Below are 22,539 nucleotides of genomic sequence, written 5' to 3' on the forward strand. Positions count from 1 at the left end.
GATACATCGATAGGCGGCAGCAACATTTCAACCTTTCAAAAATATCAGCACGTTCACACAGAAAACTTCTAAGTTTAATTTGATTATTCTGTATTTTAAATACACTTTTAACACAAAACAGAATTCGTTTAGTAGATCTAATAATGAGGGATAGTTATTAGATCTGAATTTAAAGGGGACCTATCTTGACGTATCTGCCATCTATAGTAGAATTCAAGAAGTGAAGAGGAGTTTGAGAGAGTTTGAGCTTGAGCAGACAGCTTTTTGAGAAAAAATGGTGTAAAGGTTTGTATGATATGAGATCTATGTCTTTTGTTCTCGGTTTTCTGTAAGGATGAAATCGATCAAATGTAGAGCTAAAATTGCAACTATTCGTTCTTTATTATCAATGCATGGTCTCTAAAAGGTTTACCAATAAGTTAATTTGTCTGTATCAGTGTACAGGGTATGGGGTCTACACTTTATTGCCTCAAATTTCGGCCTAACCTTACACGCTAACGGTACCCTTACCGACGCCTTTATGGGGGGTATGGGGCACATGTGAAAAGGGAAGAAAATATATTCTTGCCAAGGAAGAAGATATATACAGTATTTTATCGAAAACTGACAAGCTTGATCAGGTTCATGGTTGTTGAGGAAAATGGATGAAAAATACGTCTTGAAGATCTCAGCGTGCATGGCCTGTTAATATTTCAGAGAAATAGCGAAACCCACAAGTGCTGACTCTGATTTATTGTTGCATTGGCATGTTTCATTTCCTTAAACTGTTGTCACTGTGGCAGACTGTGTTCAAATAATACCACTTGACACATGAAAGCAATCTAACGGCTTCCAGAATTCATTGAAACTCCTGACGGTTTATTGATTTTTAAGCTCCATGTAATTGACGAGGCACTTCTTATCTTTCCAACTTTTACAGCAGCAAGGCATGGCTATGTCAGAACAGTGATTTAGATATCAAAACCATCAGAGGAACTGAAGATATTGGATTCAGATGAGACACGAAAGCAGCTGTGCGCATTATATTTCACAAATGCAGAGGAGCCATTGAAGTTTCTAATACAAAGTCAGCATGGATGAAGAGATTATGATATTACATTTCAATGATGTCTACAATATACAGTCCAGGACAGCCGAGCCGGTGGGTGGTGCGGCCAGAATGGTCAGTCTGTTTAAGAGTCTTAGACATCTGGACCCTCTGGTTGTATTCAGCGGAGACTGTCTTAACCCTTCCTTGAGTAAGTCTGCATGTGATTGATTCTTTTAAAGAAGTTTAAAATAGCACTTTTGATAATGGTTTCATTAGTTTGCAGGTTAGAACCTGTTTCACAAAATTAATGAACTTAAGCCAAAAAATTGGTCTTAATTTTTTATACCCAAAATTAAACCAACTTTGAACTTTTTAGATAGATAATTAAATCAGTGATGGTTCAATAAAATAAATTGCTTTGTCTGTTTATAACAAGAAAAAACATGGCTAGTGTTTCAGACCAATAAATTATACATATATAATATTTTTAGCCAAAAAGTAAAGACAAACTCACAATATAAAGTCCTTATTTAAATTATGCCTCAAGGCCTCTCTGGTGGTTACTAAAAGCAGGAAGCCTCAGATCAAAATAAACTACTCCAAGCACATGAGAAAAAATATTGCTAGAATATTAAATAGTCTGATTGAATCGACAACTTTGAAAAATAATCCCATGTTTACTTGTAAGCATGTTTGGATTCCTAATGTACTTGCTCATTTGCCTTGAACAGGTGTCTCACATCATAGACTGTATTTGATAGTTGCTTTTAGATTCACATTGGCATTTAGAGTTTGCCCCAAATGCTTTGGCAAGAAAAGTTACTTAGATTCAAGTGTTCGTAACATTTTCTTAGTCATGACACATATTTTATAAATTTTGTATGAGAGAGGTTACAGCAACATAGAAGAATAGTGCACTTAAGCATGAATTAGGTAATTAAATACATAAAAGGCTTTCCTGTTAATTAAGAGGTGGCTTTTATCATCTTTGTTTTCAGTAATTCAGTAACTTAGATTTATCATAAAAGCAAAATTGCAATAGACTTCCTGGATTATTTGTGTTGGTTGTCTCTGAGTCAGTTCATGGTTTGTGGCATATTATTCATGTTGTTTCTGATTATAGACATAAACATACAATGTGTGCCAGACAGTTGAGAAATAACCATTTTGAAACCCATTTTCAAGTTCCAAAATTACCATAACAAGAGAAAAGCACCATTTCTATCTCCATTCTGAATGTGACTCAGAAATTAGAAACTTAGGATAAGGCTTTAAATGAGTTATGGATGGAATTTTGTCACTAAGTTTTTGATATGGTATACAGGTACATTCAATGTGGTGAATTATAGAAAGTCTGAAAAATTTCAGAAAAAGTTACCTATGAAATTTCCAGAAAAATTATATATATATATATATATATATATATATATATATATATATTTATATATATATATATATATATATATGAAGATTTAATATGCGTATAATTTTGAACTTGGTAATATATTGCTCTAATCTGCTGTTTACCATTTATTATACAAGCATGTGTAGCACATGTAGTTGACATAGGAAAATTTGATTTGGCAGAACTGGTGTGTATTTCAGTGAGCAGTGTTACTGAAGGCAAGCAAATGATCCCAGTTCTCAAGGCACTGAATGTTGACTGTGCTGTGTACGGTAACCACGATTTTGGTAAGAAATATAAAACTGAATAGAAAAGAATGAATAAATTCAAAATGAATAGAAAGATGATATAACATAAATGTGCTTGTCAATATAATAAATATTTGTACATGCATTTTGTCACATATAATAGTATATATAAAATTCCTTTTGTTAATCTTTTTCTGCTTGACCACAATCTACCTGTCGTGATTAATATGTATCTATTTTCAGTGATAGCTATTATTACTGGTATTTTTAATATAATTACACTTTACAGATTATAAAGCTTTAACCTACATGTATATATTATACTACCAGTACAAGGTATATGTACTCCCAGTCCCAACTTCATCAGATGTTGAAGTAGATGGTTGTTTCCCATTAATTGTTTTGCTGTTCCAGACTTAGGTATATATGATCTGGAGGAGGTAGCTGCATGCAGAGACAGGTTTTCTATGGTTGATAAGTAATATTTTCTGTTGCAGACTTTGGTATAGATGATCTGGAGGAGGTAGCTGCAGAGACAGGTTTTCCATGGTTGATAAGTAATATTTTCTGTTGCAGACTTTGGTATAGATGATCTGGAGGAGGTAGCTGCAGAGACAGGTTTTCCATGGTTGATAAGTAATATTTTCTGTTGCAGACTTTGGTATAGATGATCTGGAAGAGGTAGCTGCAGAGACAGGTTTTCCATGGTTGATAAGTAGTATTTTCTGTTCCAGACTTTGGTATAGATGATCTGGAGGAGGTAGCTGCAGAGACAGGTTTTCCATGGTTGATAAGTAATATTTTCTGTTCCAGACTTTGGTATAGATGATCTGGAGGAGGTAGCTGCAGAGACGGGTTTTCCATGGTTGATAAGCAATGTGGTGGATAATTTCACAGAGAAACCTCTGGCCAGTGGACTTGTTACACATGTGATAGAACATAAAGGGAAGAAGGTGCTGGGAAATATTTAAAATAAAAATTTGTAAAGATAAAATAATGTAGATTTTAAATACTTATATATCACAGTGCATGCAGTTGAATTGTTCTTCCTCTCGCTTTTGTATTTCTTCCCAAACTTAAATGTTAGCTTTAAGATTGAATGCACCCATTTGATATTTTTAAACTTTATTTGGCACTGTTTGTTTAGACAGGAAACTTCATTATTATTATTATTATTATTATTATTATTATTATTATTATTATTATTATTATTATTATTATTATTATTATTATTATTATTATTATTATCACCTCTTGCCCAGCTGGGTTTCCTGGGTCTGGTAGAGGAGGAGTGGTTGGCGACACTGGCCACTCTGGACAAAGATGACCTGACATACACAGACTATGTGGACGCTGGACGCCAGCTGGCCGCTGACCTCAGAAACCAAGGGGTGGACATTGTCATTGCACTGACCCATATGAGGTGGCCCAACGATATACGCCTGGCTGAGAATGTAGACGAGATTGATCTGATTCTAGGTGGCCATGACCACGACTTTGGGGTGCAGCAGGTAGGGTTTTATTTCCGTATTTATGATTTTCACTTATCTATTTATTTGTTTGTTTGTTTGTTTGTTTGCTTTGTTTATGTATCATGATTGCTGGATTGAGCCAGTGTTTGATTGATTATTTTTGCTTATTTCATAAGAAAACTTACGACTTAATGAAGACTACTTGAAGATACATGTTTATTTATTTACATGTTTTTATTCTCCATTTTTCCCAGATCAATGGCAAATATGTCATCAAAAGTGGCACAGACTTCCGCCAGGCTGGTAAAGTAACTCTCCGTCTGGGAGATCACCTGGATGTCAGGGTGGAGGAGTTAACTGTGGACTCCAGTATTGAAGAGGACCAGGAGATGAAGGAAGTGGTTGATGAGTTTGTAGGTAAGTATGATCTGAAAGTAAAGGTAAATACCAACCTGTTTTTAGGGAATAGGAGTTAACAGTGGACTCCAGTATTCTAGAGGACAAGGAGATGAAGTGGTGGATGAGTTTGTGGGTGAGTGTCACTTCTGGAAGAGGTTACCAACCTGTTTATAAGAAATATATTTTTCATTTGTTTTATAAAACAATAATAAGTTTTAAAAAAATTAAGAACTGACAAGTTTTAAGACCAATAGTTATGTCTCAAGAATAGTTATGACCTGGGCTACTTCAGACTTAACTTGAATTGAAGTAGATCAAAATTTTTGTTGTTAAAATTACGACCAACTTTGGTCTTCAGTCCTTACGTCTCCTATTCCTTTCAGCTCGTCTGGACAAAGAGATGGACATGGTACTGGGCCACATCAAGGTGCCCTTAGATGGACGGTTCTCCAGTGTCAGGACACGAGAATCTAATTTAGGTAGTTAACACTTGGGAACTTAGCATGGTTCCAATCATAACTAGAGTTCTCTGTAATAAAAAAATATATAAGGTAATTATATGTGTAAATTGACTAAAACACACTCTTCCCCCTCCAAAAAATATAATTAAATTATAAATAAATAAAAGATATTTTATTTATTGCCTGAGCAAAACAAAATTTGTTTTGGAAAATATTTGCTTAACTACTGTTTCAGTAGGTACCTTCTTAGCAGACACTTGTGTAATCATGTGCCTCGTAAAAAAAAGGCATGTGCTTGTGTGCACGTGTTATCTACAAAATGAATAAATAATCTTCTTATCCCAGGTAACTTTGTGGCTGACATCATGTTAACAGTGACAGACGCCCACGTAGCTCTGATCAACTCTGGCACATTCCGCTCTGATGTGCTGCACCCTGCTGGAGAGTTCACGGTGCGAGATCTCGTCAGCATTCTTCCCCTCAATGACCCTCTGGTGGTGCTCAAAGTTACAGGTGAGTGCACCTTTCATTGCCTACCGAGTTTCAGAAGTCACTTGAAACTGATTTCTTCCATCAACAGATTTTTACATCATTCTGTTATTTCCAGTGATCTCTGACTATCAGTGTGAACTTAGATATTTCCCTCATCTGTTATTTTAAGTTGGTGCAAAATAATTATTGGGAACAGATATTATTGATTGATGAATTAGCAGATGAATCATCAATCCATTTTTTTTTTCTCATTGTTGTCACTTTCAATTCAATAAGTTTCAGAAATAACATCATATGTCTTTACTTTAAATTTTTAAATTACTAGTTTGCTGGCAGTTTTACCCTACATGTAGGTCATGGCATTTAAAACTTTCATCTATTTATTTTACTTGCTCTAGGTCGTCAGCTGATCGAGGCCCTAGAAAACGGGGTGTCCCAGTACCCCAAGCTGGAGGGGCGTTTCCCGCAGGTGGGCGGGGTCAGGTTTGCCTTTGACCCCAGGAAGCCAGCTGGTCAGAGGGTGGACTGGACACTGGTCAAGGTGCAGGAGGAACCCCTGGAACTGGACAAGGTAAGGGTTATAACTTATAAAGGTGCTGTACAGAACAGGGCTAGCCACCCTAGCTCTGTGCTAGTAGACTGCCTGGATGGGCCACCAGTTTCTGCCTGTCAGTGACTTAATTGGGCTACCTTTGATTTTATTGATGCGTATTAATTGTCAAAAAATTTTGGGCTACCACACTTGGCATCTGGAAGCCTTTCAGGTTTTTACACAGCAGGACCATAGGGAAGAGGATTTACTTGACACTAAGGAAGGTGTACTAGATTATCCATACAGGGCAAGTCTGTATGTTTGTCAGCACTTACTGTCTAATTTCAGTCATATCATGATTTGCAGTCATTTTTTGGATTGTCAGTGTTAAAGTAGATCTACAGACTTTTAAGAACTAAGATGCACCGTCTTATTGATTTTTTCATGCTGATATGATTGTCTGTGTGTGTGTGTGTGTGTGTGTGTGTGTGTGTGTGTGTGTGTGTGTGTGTGTGTATGAATATAACTTATTAAAGACATACATGTATAATCATTGAGAATTCTCTCATATATTCCAGGATTACAGAGTTTGTGTAAAAGTGTACCTTTCTCAGGGCAAAGATGGTTTTGATGTCTTCAAAGATTGCCCCATGCTGGTAAGACATATATGAGATTTCCAGAACTATTTCTTTCAAGTATCAAAAAGTATATAATTGCTTGATTTTGTATGTGATCCATTAAATTGGATGTGTTTATAGTCCAGAAGAAGGGTTTTTTTTTTTTTTTTTTGGGGGGGGGGGGTGTCATCCTTTTTGCATTCTCTGTTAAAATTTCTGTGAGAGACTATTGAATTCAGTGAATTGTATGTTGAGAAAATGGATGGGGTTTTACAGTTATTAATAATGATGATTTATCAGTTTTTTTTTTCAATTTCATACTTTTAGATAACTGAGAAATGCTGTCTGTCTCTGTTTTCTGTTACTTGATTATGTATTGCTCAGACTTACACTTACATTGTTTTTAAAGCTGACACTGTTTTATTATAATATAATTATTCCATTATTATCTACTGGTACTTTAAGATGAAGGGTCATATTATGTATCTAAATAAACCAAGTTTTGTCATAGACTAAGTCAACATAGTTTGATTTTAACCTATTCCATTTCAAAACAAAAATAAATAAATAAAACCATTTGGAAATTGTAGATATATTTGATATGATTTGAGGAAGTTGGAGTTGACATTTGACTTTAGAGAAAACATTGCAAAATTGAAATCAAAAGCCAATTATTGGAGATACTGTAATTTGAAACATTGAATTGCCCCCTTCATCTTCAAGTTACTTTCAAATTGATCATTTTTTAATCAGAATGTTCCTTTGTCATTTCAAAATGTTTATCTTTATATTTTTATATAACTGTATAAATTTGAAATATTCTTCTTTATATAGTAACTCATTCATTACAAGGTAATGTTTAAATAGCATTTTCATCCTTTAGTTACAGTAACCCAGTTACAATAACAAGTTCAACATCCAGTTAACTGGGCACCTTAACATTACACTTTACTAATTAATTCCACTGAGAGCATGACTTTTAGGATTAGTAATTGATTTTACAAGCATCCTTAATTATATTACTCTTCTTTTATAATAATAACCTGGTTTAGATAGGACGAAGGAGTTACCATGGTCGCGTAGGTTCAATTTTTTTTATTTTCTGAAAGGTTTTTCTCACTTTTATAATAGGCAGCACTGATGCAAAAAAATTGTGAATAAGCTGCTCAACGTGCTTTCACTGTAATTGCAAACCCAGTGAAAGAGCTGCTAGATTTTTGATGTTGTGAACGGTTGTTGTGGCATGAAGTTTGTATGTGTGTAGGAAGACAAAGAAATTGATTTTTGTGTTTGTGTGTAGCAATTGTAGTTGCAACATTTTCTGCTTCTTTTTTCCCCATGTGGGTCCCTAAGAGAATATTTAATATCAATTATTATGTCAGTTCTTATTTATTTATTTATTTATTTATTTATTTATTTATTTTTGTGTGTTTGTAATTGCAACTACCCCAGTGTATGTGGTTTCCCCGTAAACATGATAATGTTAGTCATCATTTCATGTACAATTATTTAGTTACAGTACATGACTGCACAAGATGCTGGCACTCTCCTCTCTTTGTGGTGGAAAATGTTAGAAAAAAGCATGTACATTGCACTGAGTTTTTTCTCTTTACTTATCATTTATTAACATTGGTCACATTTCTCAACTGGGTTTCTGTCTCCAAACATGACACTTAATACAGTGTGAATTGTGTGGTATGCATTGTAGATGTTAAAGGTTATGGCATGGGTTTGGTACTGGTATATGTCTTTTTTATGGTGGAAACGTGCATCCTTTTTTTTTTTTTTTTTTTTTTTTAAATACCAGTTTGCTCCTGCAAGATTTAGTTTTATTTTATTATTTATTTAAGTTGTTATATTCTATTGAAAAATATGTTTTAAATGCGTGCTTAGAAAATATGTAATATAAACTTTATGACTGGCTTTACCAGTAACTTATATTTTAATAGAGGTAGAGATCATAAAATTGCACGTATGACCATGATAAAAACAAGTAATTTAGCATTCATTGACCATTATTTTCATACTGATTTTGGTTAGGGTGTACTTTGATGAGGAATGGGAATTTGCTTTTTTGTACAAAGGTTTAGCATCTATTATATGCCATAACCTGTTGCAATTTCTTTCCTGTTTGGTGTCTGTATATTTGCCAGCATTGCTTTCTTATTTGATATTATGTTTCACCATACAGGCAGATGATGAGGGTCCAGTTCTTGCCACAGCAGTCCAGAACTACTTCACGTCAGTACAGGTGGTGGAGGGCAAGAAACCCTGTAAGTCCATCCACAGGGCCAGCCTCTTCAGTGTCATCAAGTAAGTGGAGGATGAACTCATTGTCTGCCCTCTACCAGGGCCACAGATTGATTTTACCCTTTGTAGACTTGTGAAAGTGATGATTAAAATGGTTGATCACTAAGTGGAGAACTCAGTGTCTGCTCTCCAGCAGGGCCACAGAGTGATTTTTTCACTAGATGTTCACAAATATGTCTCTGGCTATTTCTTTATACTTATTTCTACTTAATATTTAAATTGTTATAGATACTCTAAGCAGCGTTTTTTGGTCATCCATTTTTATCATCATTTTCTCAAGATGGATTTTTCACTAGATATTCACAGATACGTCTCTGGCTATTGCTTTACACTAATTTGTACTGTAAGCAGGAATTTCTTGGATGGAATTAATGTCATCAGTCAGCTTGCCTCTAGTAAAGAGTACTCATTGTCTGGTAATATGATTTAATAATTGTTATGCTTCAATATAAGATGATTTCTAAAATGTATATGTGTATGTGTAAACCTGCTATGTTGTTCACATTGAATTAATTGATGATAATGCAGTAAAATACTGGGACACTTTTTTAATTCTTTTTCATTCATTTTTATCACATATTTTTTTCATAATTTTTCGCAGGAGAAAAAGCATCTCTGTGGACATGTCTCACTTCCCAGAACACGACACACCCGCCAACGTCATACGCCAGCTGTCGCGACAGGACAGCCTGGATGACCACTCCCCCGTGGTCAACGTCGCCACCATCAGCTCCAAACCACGCGCACACCCATCACGTGCATCTCTGGTGCGACAGGCCAGTATTCATGACTCCATCGGTATCCGTTCCCAGATCTCACTGGTCCGCCAGGCCAGTATACAAGAGATGGAGCTGGAACATTTAGAGGAGTTTCTGGCTCCCAAAGTGGAAGGGAGGATCATCTTAATTAACAGTGATGTAGGTTCTTTTATTTATTTATTTTTTTTAATTTTATTTGTTTATTATTATTTTTTATGGGTTTACAGTTTGATATGTTTATTTGTTTGCAGGTGCACATGGAGAAGGTGGGGGGGGGGAGTTGTCGAATCCTTATAATTTACAAAAATTTTGCGATGTATTCACTTGGACTTTTATGTGTACGATATGTTTGTGTGTGTGTGTGTGTGTAAATGCATGCTTGTCTGTGTGTGAAAGCAACAGAAAGGAACATAGATACCAGATTTTGTTTTACATCAAAATATTATATTAAAATCACCAAGCATTTTTCTTACAGGGCAATGCAACTCATGTAAAATCTTTTTTCTCTCTCTTTTTGCACATCAACATTCCACAGGAGCACTATCAGGCATTACTAAGAGAGCGTCACTCTCACGCCAATCTACCACACACCGTCCACAGAGCAAGTACGCCCATCCCTGAAGACTCTGAAGAATCCTTAGAACCAGAGGAAAATAATAACGTGGAGACATAATGACTGCAATATGCTCAGACTTAACCCAGTCAGTGGCCATATTAAATTATGGATGTTCTTCATTGTTATTATGGATTTATTCATGCTGGCTTTAGAAAGCAATCCAAAAACTGATAATACATATAGTCAAACATTTCTTGGCAATTTTGTTTGCGAAAAAATTGTCAAAAAAAATTTATTTGATAGCAAATGTATAATCTTATGTTTAGAAGGCCAACTTTTCATTAGTATAATTCAAATACTCTTTCTCAATATTCCCATTTATTGCTGTGATGCAAGACATGTCCAGTATCGAGAGCATGCACTCATTTTACTCATTTATGGCATTCTTTATCAGCAAAACAAAGGTTTTTTTTTTTTTTTTTTTTTTTTTTTACAACTCCCTTCCAGTAGCTGTATCATGTCGTTGTCTTACATTTATTTTTTTTCATTGGTGGCATAATTTGCTCCCAAAATTATTTACTATCATTTCCTAACCATCTATTCACATGTGCACTTTATTATTAATTTATTTTTCCTTCATATATAAATCGAGGCTTATTTTTTATTTATTTAAGTTTTTTCTCTTATTTTACTTATTATTATTTATAGATTTATTATTTTATTATATTTTTGTGCTGTGATGCTCCACTAGATTAGGGATTAAGACACAAGCCAGTGTATGTTACAGGGATCTCTCAGATTAATATTGATAAGTCTGGCAGATTATTTAAGGTTGAACCATAACAGCATTGTATTCCAAATTAATATTTAGTTTTTTTTTTTATTGTCCAAATCACACAGGTTTTCAACAGTGTCAGTTAAGGCAACAAAATACTTTATTCGGGTTGTACAGATTTTTCACTAAAAGTCAAGTCACTGCCAGCAGTTTTATAATTATTGTATAAATCAAATGTGATTCTTCTGAATAAATTTTAACTTGAATATGCCATCCACATATACATTTCATCTTTTTGTAATTATGCACAGAATATGTGCAAAACTGATGAGCACGTTTCCAAAATGCATTTTTAAGTGTGAAAAATAGGATAAGACTGAAAGGCAAGATGGTTTAAAGTAGGAAAGCTGCATATGGTGATAAATTTGCATTTTTTAGAATTTATGGAGATCTTCAATTCCATTTTAGTTGGGAATTAATATTCCACATTTTTTCTGGCAAGAAACTCATTTAGCTAACAGTTCTATATTGTTCAAATAATTATATTTAAATAGGATGTATCCTGAAAATGTCATTTATTTGAAATTGTCATTGGAAATCAATAAATAATCAGTTACTGAAGAGTGGTCTCATTTTATTCTGCATTTTCCAACTTAACATCCACTTCACATTTAAATGAATCAGATATATGTTAGGGAGACTTGGTTGTATAACTTAAAGTCCCTACAATTTCTTATTTAACTTATCTTTTTAATTACACATTCATCCGTTGATTTTCAATGGAAAAATGCTGCCTACACTTTGGCAGCGTTTTTCTACAAAGCATATTTTTCATAAATAACAAACTTCAAGTTGGTTATTTTCTGTCTTTAAAACAATATAGTAATTTCTCATTAACATAAACAAAAATTAATTACCAAATCAAAATTTTGGTCACTATAAAACCGATTTAAAAGTCCAAAGAGCAGTCTTGGCGCCAGTTTGGTTCTCCATTTTTCAAGTATTGAATTAATAAAATGGGAATAGCTTCATGTAACTAAGAAATGACTGTTTTTCATATAGTTCTAGTTAGGGCAATATTGAACCACTGACTTGTGATTCATTCCAATAATCCTGTCAGTGTGATGTTATTATCAATAGGTTGTGCTATGTCAAAGTAATAAAGGATGGACAGATAACTGTTGGGGATGCAGGCAATCACAATGAATACTGGTATTATTTGTGTCAATAGCTTCCTATTCAATTGTGAAAGAAACCTGTAAATTTGTCATTTTCTTCTAAATGTCTCTGTTTCTGACTATCAAAATCAGCTTCAAAAATTAGCTATTTCATGGACTTGTATCCATGTCAACCTCCATTGATACATTTTCTGAGTTTTCAGTTGGGGTGTCTTGTAACACTCCCTCTGGTGGAGCTACAGGAGGTGCACTATTGACTGTAGGTGGCACCACTGGAGGTGCAGCATTGATTGACATCAAACCAGAAGATTTAAGCTCCAAACTCTCAGAAACAGTAGTGAATGAAGTCGTCAAATCTCCTAAAAGTCCATTTTCCTTCTTTGCACTAGAATTTAGGTTTGTTTTAGTTTTTTCTCCATCCGTTGGAGTTTTCACATCCTGTGATTCGTTTGAAGGATCAGGGCCACTTGCACTTTGTTCAGTACCATGTGTAACCTCCTGCCCATCACCTTGACCCAATTGTCCAGCATTACTCCCAGAGTCTGGAGCGGGAGGGGGAACACCCGCCGGGGGGCCACTGGACATGTTTGGCCCCGTTTGCTGATATGGATAGGTTGGGTAGCCCTGTTGGTTATATCCCTGCTGCATGTGTGGTGGAGGGTACCTGGGACCACCTGGTGGTGGGGGGCCAGGGGGGTACCCCATGTGACCACCTCCACCCCCATAGTTATTGCCATACTGTGGGGCACCATAGTAACTGTTATAGTAATCATTACAGTAGTTATTGTAGTCCATTTTCCCCTTGGCCCAAGCTCTGGCCAGCGACTGCCACATCTCTGTCTTGCCATCATCTTCATCGTCCTCCTCCATGGCTGCTTGGAGCTCTTTATTAATTGGGAGGTCAACATCCTCTGTCTGGTCGCTGACCTTTGTGTTGTCGTCTCCAGCTGACCCTGCCTCAGGTTCTGGTTCCTCTGTAGTCTTACTCTCAGCTACATCTTTTCCTGGGGTTGGCACTCCACCTCCCATGGTTGGGGTGGCACTCCACCCCCCAGGGTAACCTGGGCCCCAAGGCCCTGGAGGACCCATCTGTGCCTGAGGCCACCATCCCCCGTGAGGGCCAGGAGGGTACCCCCTAGGAGGGGGAGGGTAAGGTCCCCAGCCTGAATGGTGTTGGTTCCACCCACTGCTAGACGTCGGCGTACCACCTTGACTCCAGCCCTGATATGATTGGTTGTTCCAATTGTTACCTTGACCTTGAGGGGGATAGCCATAGTTTGGTGGGGGCGGGTGTCCCCAGCCAGGACCAGAGCTGCCTGGAGGTCCCCACTGAGCTGCACCTTGACCCCAAGAACTTGGTGCTGGGTCAGACGAAGATGACCCAGGCGCTGGAGGATTTGGAAACATAGGGGGCGCTGCTTGTGCTCCACCATCTGACGACGTAGGAAGCTTTTTGTTTACTGTCAACATCTCCATGACAGCCATCCTGGCAGAGGAGACCCCCGGGGCAGGGGGTACTACAGGGGCAGGAGGCACCCCAGGGGGTGGGGCACTTGGTGGCAGAGAGACCCCCTGAAGACTAGAGGACTGGCCAATCTGGGTCACTGCGGTCGACACAGTTGGTCCTGTAGTGGCTGCAGTGGTCACCACATTACTGGATGTTGCCACGGAAACTGCTGATGGAGCAAATGATGAAACTGGCGATAATGTCATTGGGACAACTTGCGAGGGAGCAGAATACAACTTTCCTGATGTACTGGCAACAGACATAGAAGGTGGCTGTGCTTCCGTCACTGTTGTAGTCACAGATGATGATGATAAAGTGGATACTGGAACTGATGCCGTAGAGATCACAGAGTCTGTAGGCTGGGATTGAGGCAATGGTACGGAGAAGGGTACAGGAGCCACAGCTGCAGCAGGTGTGGACACATCACTTGCTGTCACAGGTGTTGAGACAGGCACCTGTGGCACTGCTGAAGCAGTTGAGGCAACCTGGATTTTAGATCGAGCTATTTCTGCCAACAGGGAAGCCTGGGCTGCAAGGGCTGCTTCAATTTTTGCTGCCCTGGCTGCCTTCTCATCCACCTTCTCTTCCTCCTCAACAGACTGAGTTACGCCCTGCTTCTTCAGCTTACTCTTCTCTATCAGTCTTGTCTTGAGATCAGACACCTCTTGTTTGGATGCCAGTTTTGGTACTTTTTGCCCTGATTTCTTGGCTGCAAGCATGCTGGCCATGTAGCTCTGCATGCGTTTCTTAGTGGACAGATCAATGCTTGTTTTGGCTGCCTTGGCCTGGCTCTGAGTGGTAGTGGCTGTTGTAGTGGTGCTGGTTACTGCTGTTGTTTTCAGAGTTGGTTTGCCCTGATAGGTGTCTGATACTTCAAACGAGAGGTAGATGTCATCTGTGTACTCATTGCCTGGAAATGAATATATCAACATCATTTTTCCCCTCTCCATATACTTTGTTTTTAATCTCAGTGAATTCTATCATTTAATTCCAACAAGAAAAATGTAAGAAATATATAATAATCTGATTTCAAATTAGAATAATTTCACTTCAAAATTACCACCAATATCCATATCAAGGTAAAAACATGAGCAATGCTTTGCAATTTTTCTTAACAGAATATTTAACCAATCTTCAATCTTGACCGAAGAGTTAAATTTTCTGTACTGGACTATGGATTGGTGTCATATTATTTACACTGAGTGACTTGCAGTAGAGCATGTTAAAAACAAAAATTTCCAAGTCGGCTAGTTTGAGAGCCCTATATATGATACATCAAATATACCATAAAGGTCTCAAATAAATAGATTTGCAAATAAACATCACAAGGCAAAAGAAAAAAAACAAAAACAGTACAAATCAGTCATATCTACCTCCTTTCTTCTTGACTGCCTTGTCCTCAGCAGACAACAGTTTTGTTTCTATGGATGCCTTGGCAGCTGCCAATGCCGCCTGCACAGGATCTATAGATGGAGCCACTGTCTGTTGTTCAAGAGGAGCCTGCTTTGGAGTCTCAGGGGTTGGAGTTTCTTTTTTCACTGCAAGAGAGTCTTTCTTCTCTTGACTCTGGTCTTCAGGCTTCGACTAATGAAATAATGAAATGACATGACTGAAGGTTCAGCAAAAACATGGGATCCATTTCAAGATAAAAAGAACAAGATTGTAACTTGGTCTCAAATTATAGACCAAACATTAAAATAAATTCATGATGAATTTGTTCTATTTGCTTAAATCAAAAAGCTAATTAATTCTTAATTTTTAGTTAGAAAATGTTTCCAATGAAGTCTCATTCAAAAAGGAAACTATCATTACTTAAGCAACTGTCCCAATACTCCTTGAACATCTCGTGTAAATTTAATTTTTTTTCTGACTTTTATCACTGGAACAAATGGGGCCCGTCTTGTTAAGAAAATGACTTTGGTTTCCTCATTTCAAAATCTGGGATAAGCCCAAAACTAGTACTGATTTATCTTGGGTGTATATATCAAATTGATGAAGCTCAAAAATGCCAACATGGGCAGATGTTTGTTCAGATACATGGATCCAGGTCTGGTATAAGCCAGAAATGGTCTAATTTTTTGTTTTATAAACAGGCCTTACCTTTTTCTTAACTACAATCTTATTCCCTTTGAAGACACACTTGTGAAGGCTTTTCACTGCCAAGTCTGTCTCTTCTTCATTCTCCATCATTATCTGGGAAAACACGGGGGCCTTTGGGTTCTTGGAATTGCCTAGAATCTTGGCATTCAGCACCTGGAATTCATATAGTAAAAATAAATACACTTGGTGACTGCATAAACCTGTCCAGTCAAAGAAAGATGAGGAAATTTAAAATAAAGCAACCAATGAAGACACCACCACATATTCTCTTACCTTTCCATACGCTTCAAAAAGTAGTTTGACCTCGGCTGCTTTGGTTCCAGCTGGAATGTTGCCTACCATTAATGTGTAACCTGCTTTACTGCTACTGCTATTGCTACTTGTAACATTGGTACTGTTACTGCTGCTTGTTACACTGTTACTGGTACTACTGCTGCTTGGGGGCTTGGAATCTAAAAGACAATTAAGCACTTCTTCATTATATTGCAATACCAGCCATATTAAGAGAAATAACATTTCTTAAAGAGAATCAAGAAAGTTCAGTCTTGCAATAAGTGAGACTTTGTGATACTTGGAGCAAAATTGGGTCAGATTAATGTCAGACAAGTGAGTATGGTAAGGCAACATATGCAAGCTGACAGAATTAAAACAATTTTTTTTTTTTTTTTTGAAGCACAAGTTTTGTCAAATTACAGATTATTGCATATATACCAAATGAAACGTCTTGTGCGTCACTTAAGCACTGCTTTCTGAGATGACATTCACAATGTGAACTTCACTTTTAGCGCTGATAAATCAGCCCAGTTTGACACAGAGTTCAGCAAGTTATCTAGACTAGCATGACATCACTGCCCAAAGCCTCACTGTGGGCCATCACCGTTAATCTCCTTGAAATATCAGCAGGTGCTTTGCTTCTCAAAGCTTTCAAATGTAGATATTAATATTAAGAGATAATCAAGCTTGACTGAAGATCAGGCCCTCCCAACCCACCCCCATCACTTCTCATTTTACGTCAGAGGATAAAGCAAAGCTGATTTTCAGCATAAGCAAAAACTGAATTTTGTTCAAATCAGGGATAATGATTATTTGCATCATACTTTAATCCACAATGTGAGTGCCACAGAAAAGTTGACAATAACTTCCAGTATAAGCATACTTCTGATGTTTCCAGTCACTTACAATAAGGTGATTCTGGAACAAGCAGCACTATTCCCTGCATGTTAAAAAGAGTCAACTTTTCACATTAGATAAAAGATTGTTTTCTCAGAAAGGAATACCCATAAAAGGGACCAAATGCTGGTATTTGAAAGAGAACAGAAAAACAGTATTTACAAACAGTAAGAAAACATTTTTGCAGCCAAATCTCCTGGGCACTAACACAATGAACATTGTTAAGGCACATCACCTGCAATGGCTTATTACCTGCACTAAATTCTTACCTTCAGTTTCCCTGATTACTTGTTTTTCCTCCCCTGTTGCTCGTCCCTCTGTAGATTTTCTCTTTACTCCAAACATATACTGTGTCAACTTGCTCTTTTTAGGAGCCAGCTCCTCTGAAATTTCCTGTGCTACATTTTTTCTTTTCAAAGCAAGTTGTCGTTCATATTCTTGAGGAGTAATTGGGCCATACTGTTTACTTTCCTCTGCCTCTTGCTTACTACTCTCTGAAAAACCTACAGGTCCCTTATTTGAATTTTCCTTCACACTACTTCGTTTTGTTGTCAAAGCAAGCTGCTGCTCATACTCTTGAGGAGTAATTGGGCCATACTGTTCACTGTCCTCCATCTCCTGCTTAGAACCTTGAAAACCTACAGTTCCTTGATCTGAATACACATCTGAAGGTGGCAGTGGAATTGAAGCAGCATCAGTTTTCTTACCAGCTGGTGGTATTGGAACATCTGATTCCATTTTTACACTTATTTCAGCAGCCACACTTGGGTTTGGCTTTTCATTGATGCTAGCACCATCTATAGGTGAGACAATCTCAGTGTGTGTTTTTGATTCTAAATTCTGTTGGGTTGCATCGTCAGTGGCACTAACAGATAAGCATACATTCTTGTCATCTTGAGAAGGTTCAGAAGCTGTTGTCTTGTGCTCAACTTCCCCTAACATTGCAGTACACTGTGTATCTTCCTCACCATTGCTGGCAGGAGGCACATTGTCAGGGGTCATCACCTTCTGAGGTTCTCTGTGTGACGTAAACGGTGGTACAGATTCAACTGCAGTAACTTTTGAATCTGCCTCAAGGTTATGAGTTTGTGAATTATCCTGTGCAGCTGAAAACATTCCTGAAGAGGGCGCTTTTGTGTCAAATATCAGAGGTGTTTGAGTATCAACAGGTTTTTCAAGTTGCGTTTCCGATTCTGCAGCTTTAGTTTTTTCCGTCAATGGCGTTGTATTTCCTGAGTCTGTAAATTTTGAAGAAATCATCTCCTCTGAAGAAATGCTTTCAATGTTGGTCGTGAACTTGTTTTCCCCTGCAGTATTGTGTTCATGCAAAACAACAGGATTTTCACCCAAAACCTCATTTTTGGAAAAACTAGAGGAATCATTCCCACTAACTGTTGAAGAATCAATTCTCTTGGAGTCAATATCTTCCTCAATTTCCATGGACACAACTTTTTCCTGGTCTAAAACAGATTCTACATTTTCCTTTTGTACAGGATTTTGTTCACAACTGTCATTCAAAGCCATGCTTGGTTGTCCTAGTGAGCCACATTCTTTTATTGTCCCTATTTCGGTCTCTTCCGTTTTGGGTCCCTGGTTTGATGAGCTCAGAGTCAAGTCTTCACTATCATTCTGTGTAAGAGAGGTCAAATTTGCCGAGCCATCAATCTGTGCAATGTTCTCATTAATGGCTTCTATCGCTGCCGTTTCTATGTTGCCTTGAAAACGAGGCTCATTTTCACTTCCCATAGGAGCATCTGAAAAACATTCATTTTTATCATCCTCATTATCCTGAGCAAGGCTAGCAACTTCAGTGCCAGATTTATTGTCCTCAGTTTGTGTGTTTTGTTTTTCATTTTCAGTTTTACTGATTTTGCCTATACTTTCATCCAGAGCCTGTTGTAGCTCTATGGGCACCTCTGTGTTTACCTCTTCATCCTGAACATTTTTCTTGAACTCCACTTGCTCTGCTGACTGTCCCTTTACATCCATTTTCTCTTCACCACCCTGTTGTTCAATCTCCATTGTTGGAGTATGGAGTTGTCTCTGGGGCTCGCTGTCCACCCTGGCCCCTCCGCTCCCTGGGTTCATATCACCAATCATGTTCATCACCTCGTCCACCGTTATAAAGTCAGACATGTTGATATCGACAGCCAGATCGCCAATCATCTCACAGTCCATGAGGTCACGTGACATTTCATCAGCATCGACATTAAATTCATCGGATTGGGACTGAGGTCTATGTCCACTCACACTGCTGACCACTGCCTGGCCACCGTTGCCAGGGAGATGGCCACTGGTCCCCTGCAACTGACCACTACTCCCTGGCAGCTCCCCGCTGTTGTCTGGCACCTGACGGCTGTTCAACGTTGGTTGGCGATCGCCGCCATCTTGTTGTTGTTGTTCAACACTGGCGTCAAGTCCAGCTACCGCTGCTGCTGGATCCACACCCTCGGACTTCTCTTCTTCGGCTGAGGCTGCTGTGGCGTCCTCGCTGGAACTGCCAGCTGGAAGGTTGGAGGCTTTCACTCGTGGACCAGGCCTATGATGATATAGCATAATAAAGTAAGGCCAAAGCTTAATAATATACAAGGCATGGAGACACTGCCATACAGAAAGCACTGAATGATAATTCACATGGAAGGTATGGAATTCAATTACACTCATTTAGTGTTATAGTTATTTCTGGACACACGACTCGTTTATAATTTGGCCACTACAAAAATTATGAAGAAAAATCTTTTGTTGGACTTCTGAGGAGTTTCCATCAAAATTATTACACATGAAAAATAAAATCTGCATGCATATTTTCTATCAATGGGAACTGACCAGATTCAAAAATTAATACAGACAGATTTTTTACTCACTTTCGTCCCCTTCTTTTCCTCATTATTTTCTTAATAAAATTCTGGGAATGACCTGCAAGAAATAACAAGATAATAAACATTGCATTCATGTCCTTCCACATAAAGCTTCATGTAAATTCATGGACAAGTCCTCAAAGGACCCAAAACATCACTGTTTGAAAATTCACAGATGCGAATTCGAAATTAATGGCAATATCATTGTATTATATATCTATTTTATATATTACAAAATTAAGTCCTAATATGGACAAAAATAACCATTCATCAAAACCAAACTCTACCTGAACAGACGGACCAAATTGGTAGTTTCAATTGCCTTTACTGCATGTTCTGTACACGGTCATGCATTGCGCGTGAATAAAATTCCATTTGTCAGCATTTTGTAATAGAAAGATTTAAAAGAATCTGGTTCGCAAACATTTGGCCATGGACCATTTATGTAAATTGCACATTTTTAGGTTAACACAAATACAAACAATGGAATCTAGTAAAGATATTCCTTTATTCCTTAGGGGGGTCAGTTCAGCAAGATTTTCTTATCTCCCTTATTGGCTCAGTAGTTCCAGTTGATATTATATACAGATTATAACAGCAGCTACTCTCAGCTGCACAGTGCAGTTTGCAGTAAATAAGTGACCTTTATTCATTTCTACATTAATTGTGACACTAACAAAAGAAACCTTTGAATCAAAAATTTTCAGATCTTCTTTTGCATCAGTTTTCTTTAAGTCTATGTATATTATATTTGGAATGGGTTTATTATAATGTTACCAACATCCCCAAGCATTTTGTTCTCAAAATGAAAATTTTCTAAAAGTCCAAAATTTTTAACACAAATGAACAATATTTGTGTACTGCCAGTGAAATAATAATGAAATAATGTTCAGAAATTGATTTTAAAAATGTGAAGTCATTTTTTTCAAATGTTCAATTTAAAAAACATAAATATTATCAAATTATATACTTTGTAAAACTAAGGAAGGTTGCTTTTTAAATCTATTTTTCTCTATTCAGCAGTACGTGAGAATCTTCAACAAACAATGCAAGAATTGGACACAAAAGCATGTTTTATTAAATATTTCATTTCATCTAAATGTCATTACAAAAATCAAACCAACACACAATGACATTGACTTCTTTATTGGTGACACTGGGTATAGTAACAATAAAAGAAATCTGGACAAAAATCCCAGATCTTTCTTTAAAAAAAGAACTGGAGAAAACATCTAATAATACACTAGTCTTTTATTTCCAGTGAGCAACATTTTTAAAGTTTCACTGACAACTCTTAAGACCACTTTTAAGTTTTCTGTAACTTATTATACATATTTTAAAGCAACTGAATGGTCAGTGGATAATGACGCAGTGGAGAAACCAGCACCGGCGAAATATAGTGAACTGAATCTTAGCGAAAAAAATCAGATCTTCCATTCATTGACAAGCGTAATCTAAATTGAACTAAATGAGATAAAAGGGCTCCAATATTTCTCGATCTCCAAACATCTTATATCCAAGGTCTTGAAGAGCCTGAAATAAACCGCAAAACTGCAGTGCAAAAAGATCTTTAAGCAAAATCGTGTCGATACAAAAACACACAATATTTCAGTCGCCATCTTGGATTTGCCCCTGCACATTTTCAGAAGAGTAGATACATATAGCCACATTCAATAACACTGAATATCGATTTAAAGGTAGACTGATTGTATGTTTACCTTGTTTTTGCCTTCAACGGACTGAATCAAGGACTGCAACTTGTTCTGGATCTTCTTTTATCCGAGTTTTGCATTTCTTGACATCGTCTGGAAATAGCTGTACTCCAATTTCTGAAGAGTTTCTCATGGTCAAGATGAACTGAGACAAACTGGCATTAACGTAACGTACGTTATTAAAGCCCCCTTTACACTGGACGGCGTCCTTTCTGCGTCCAGCAGTACGGTCCCATTTGAGAGTTAAAAAATTATAATACTTTACGTGCCGACAACTGGCCGATCATTGAGCATTCATTCTGATACAAAATCAATGCTCGTGCCTCCTTATTAAGACCTCAGCGATGCCAAATTTCATGGTCGCAGAAAGGACGCAGAAAGAACGCCGTCCAATGTAAAGGGGGTATTATTGGGATGGAACTTTCAATAAAAAAAACACAACGTTAACTGTTTGCAGTTTCGTTTATTTAACAGGTAACATCACCTGTTTCGGTCGAATATGTTCTTCTCACCACGGGAACAAACCTGATGCTGGTGACTGCCTTTTTTTCTGCGGATTTTTCTGCATATTGAACAGTAAACGACTGGACTATGAGAAATTGCACCAAATGGTGCTGAGAGGTGATTTTTCATATTAAAAAAAAAAAACTGAGTTTTTTAAACTTTTCTGGGATAATTGAATAACACCGTCAACTTTCAGGTCCACCTCCCACCCTCACCCCCACCCTACCCCAACACACACAAATCATATCCCTGATGATGACAGTGTAACTAACGAAATTCCTTTCCTTGCAACTAATTAAGCCATTTGTCCTTTTTATCATTTTTACCTTTATTTTTATTCTTTTTATTGTTCCTTTTATTAACTATTATTTTACATTAAATCAACAGTAGGCTAGCCTACCTACCAAGACATAAATCAGATACTACTAAATAACATTTTGATATACTTTGAAAGT

The 22,539-nt window shown here is 37.2% G+C and overlaps 2 protein-coding genes across 2 annotated transcripts; one reads left to right on the plus strand and one right to left on the minus strand.

Moving 5' to 3' along the window:
• The first annotated feature begins 12 nt into the window (after positions 1-12).
• Positions 13-11,676, plus strand: LOC106171590 (uncharacterized). The gene is made up of 13 exons (XM_087011844.1): positions 13-285; positions 920-1,238; positions 2,636-2,722; positions 3,497-3,636; positions 3,946-4,194; positions 4,410-4,572; positions 4,938-5,033; positions 5,361-5,528; positions 5,906-6,078; positions 6,618-6,695; positions 8,848-8,969; positions 9,568-9,883; positions 10,260-11,676. Exons 2-13 carry the CDS (start codon positions 1,073-1,075, stop codon positions 10,395-10,397), a joined length of 1,896 nt encoding a protein of 631 aa, XP_086867970.1. The 5' UTR covers positions 13-285; positions 920-1,072; the 3' UTR covers positions 10,398-11,676.
• On the minus strand, positions 11,673-21,718 carry LOC106171589 (uncharacterized). Its single transcript, XM_013552009.3, has 7 exons — positions 21,587-21,718; positions 19,875-19,926; positions 17,280-19,549; positions 16,114-16,292; positions 15,841-15,993; positions 15,114-15,324; positions 11,673-14,650 (listed from the first exon to the last, which is right to left on the minus strand). The coding sequence occupies exons 2-7, from the start codon at positions 19,895-19,897 to the stop codon at positions 12,384-12,386; spliced, it is 5,103 nt and encodes a 1,700-aa protein (XP_013407463.2). The 5' UTR covers positions 19,898-19,926; positions 21,587-21,718; the 3' UTR covers positions 11,673-12,383.
• Between the last annotated feature and the right edge of the window lie 821 nt (positions 21,719-22,539).

The sequence above is a fragment of the Lingula anatina genome, chromosome 4 (assembly GCF_051362555.1).
Source record: "Lingula anatina isolate TDL-2025a chromosome 4, LinAna3.0, whole genome shotgun sequence".
In the NCBI taxonomy this organism is placed as follows: Eukaryota; Metazoa; Brachiopoda; class Lingulata; order Lingulida; family Lingulidae; genus Lingula; species Lingula anatina.

Excerpts from the sequence above, each read along its gene's own strand:
- LOC106171590 (XM_087011844.1), top strand. The coding sequence starts at position 1,073 with ATGGATGAAGAGATTATGATATTACATTTCAATGATGTCTACAATATA. Across the intron at positions 1,239-2,635 it reads CTGTCTTAACCCTTCCTTGA|TGAGCAGTGTTACTGAAGGC; the intron begins GTAAGTCTGCAT and ends TGTGTATTTCAG. Across the intron at positions 8,970-9,567 it reads AGCCTCTTCAGTGTCATCAA|GAGAAAAAGCATCTCTGTGG; the intron begins GTAAGTGGAGGA and ends AATTTTTCGCAG.
- LOC106171589 (XM_013552009.3), bottom strand. The coding sequence starts at position 19,897 with ATGAGGAAAAGAAGGGGACGAAA. Across the intron at positions 15,325-15,840 it reads AGATTGTAGTTAAGAAAAAG|TCGAAGCCTGAAGACCAGAG; the intron begins GTAAGGCCTGTT and ends TTATTTCATTAG. Across the intron at positions 14,651-15,113 it reads GGCAGTCAAGAAGAAAGGAG|GCAATGAGTACACAGATGAC; the intron begins GTAGATATGACT and ends ATTCATTTCCAG.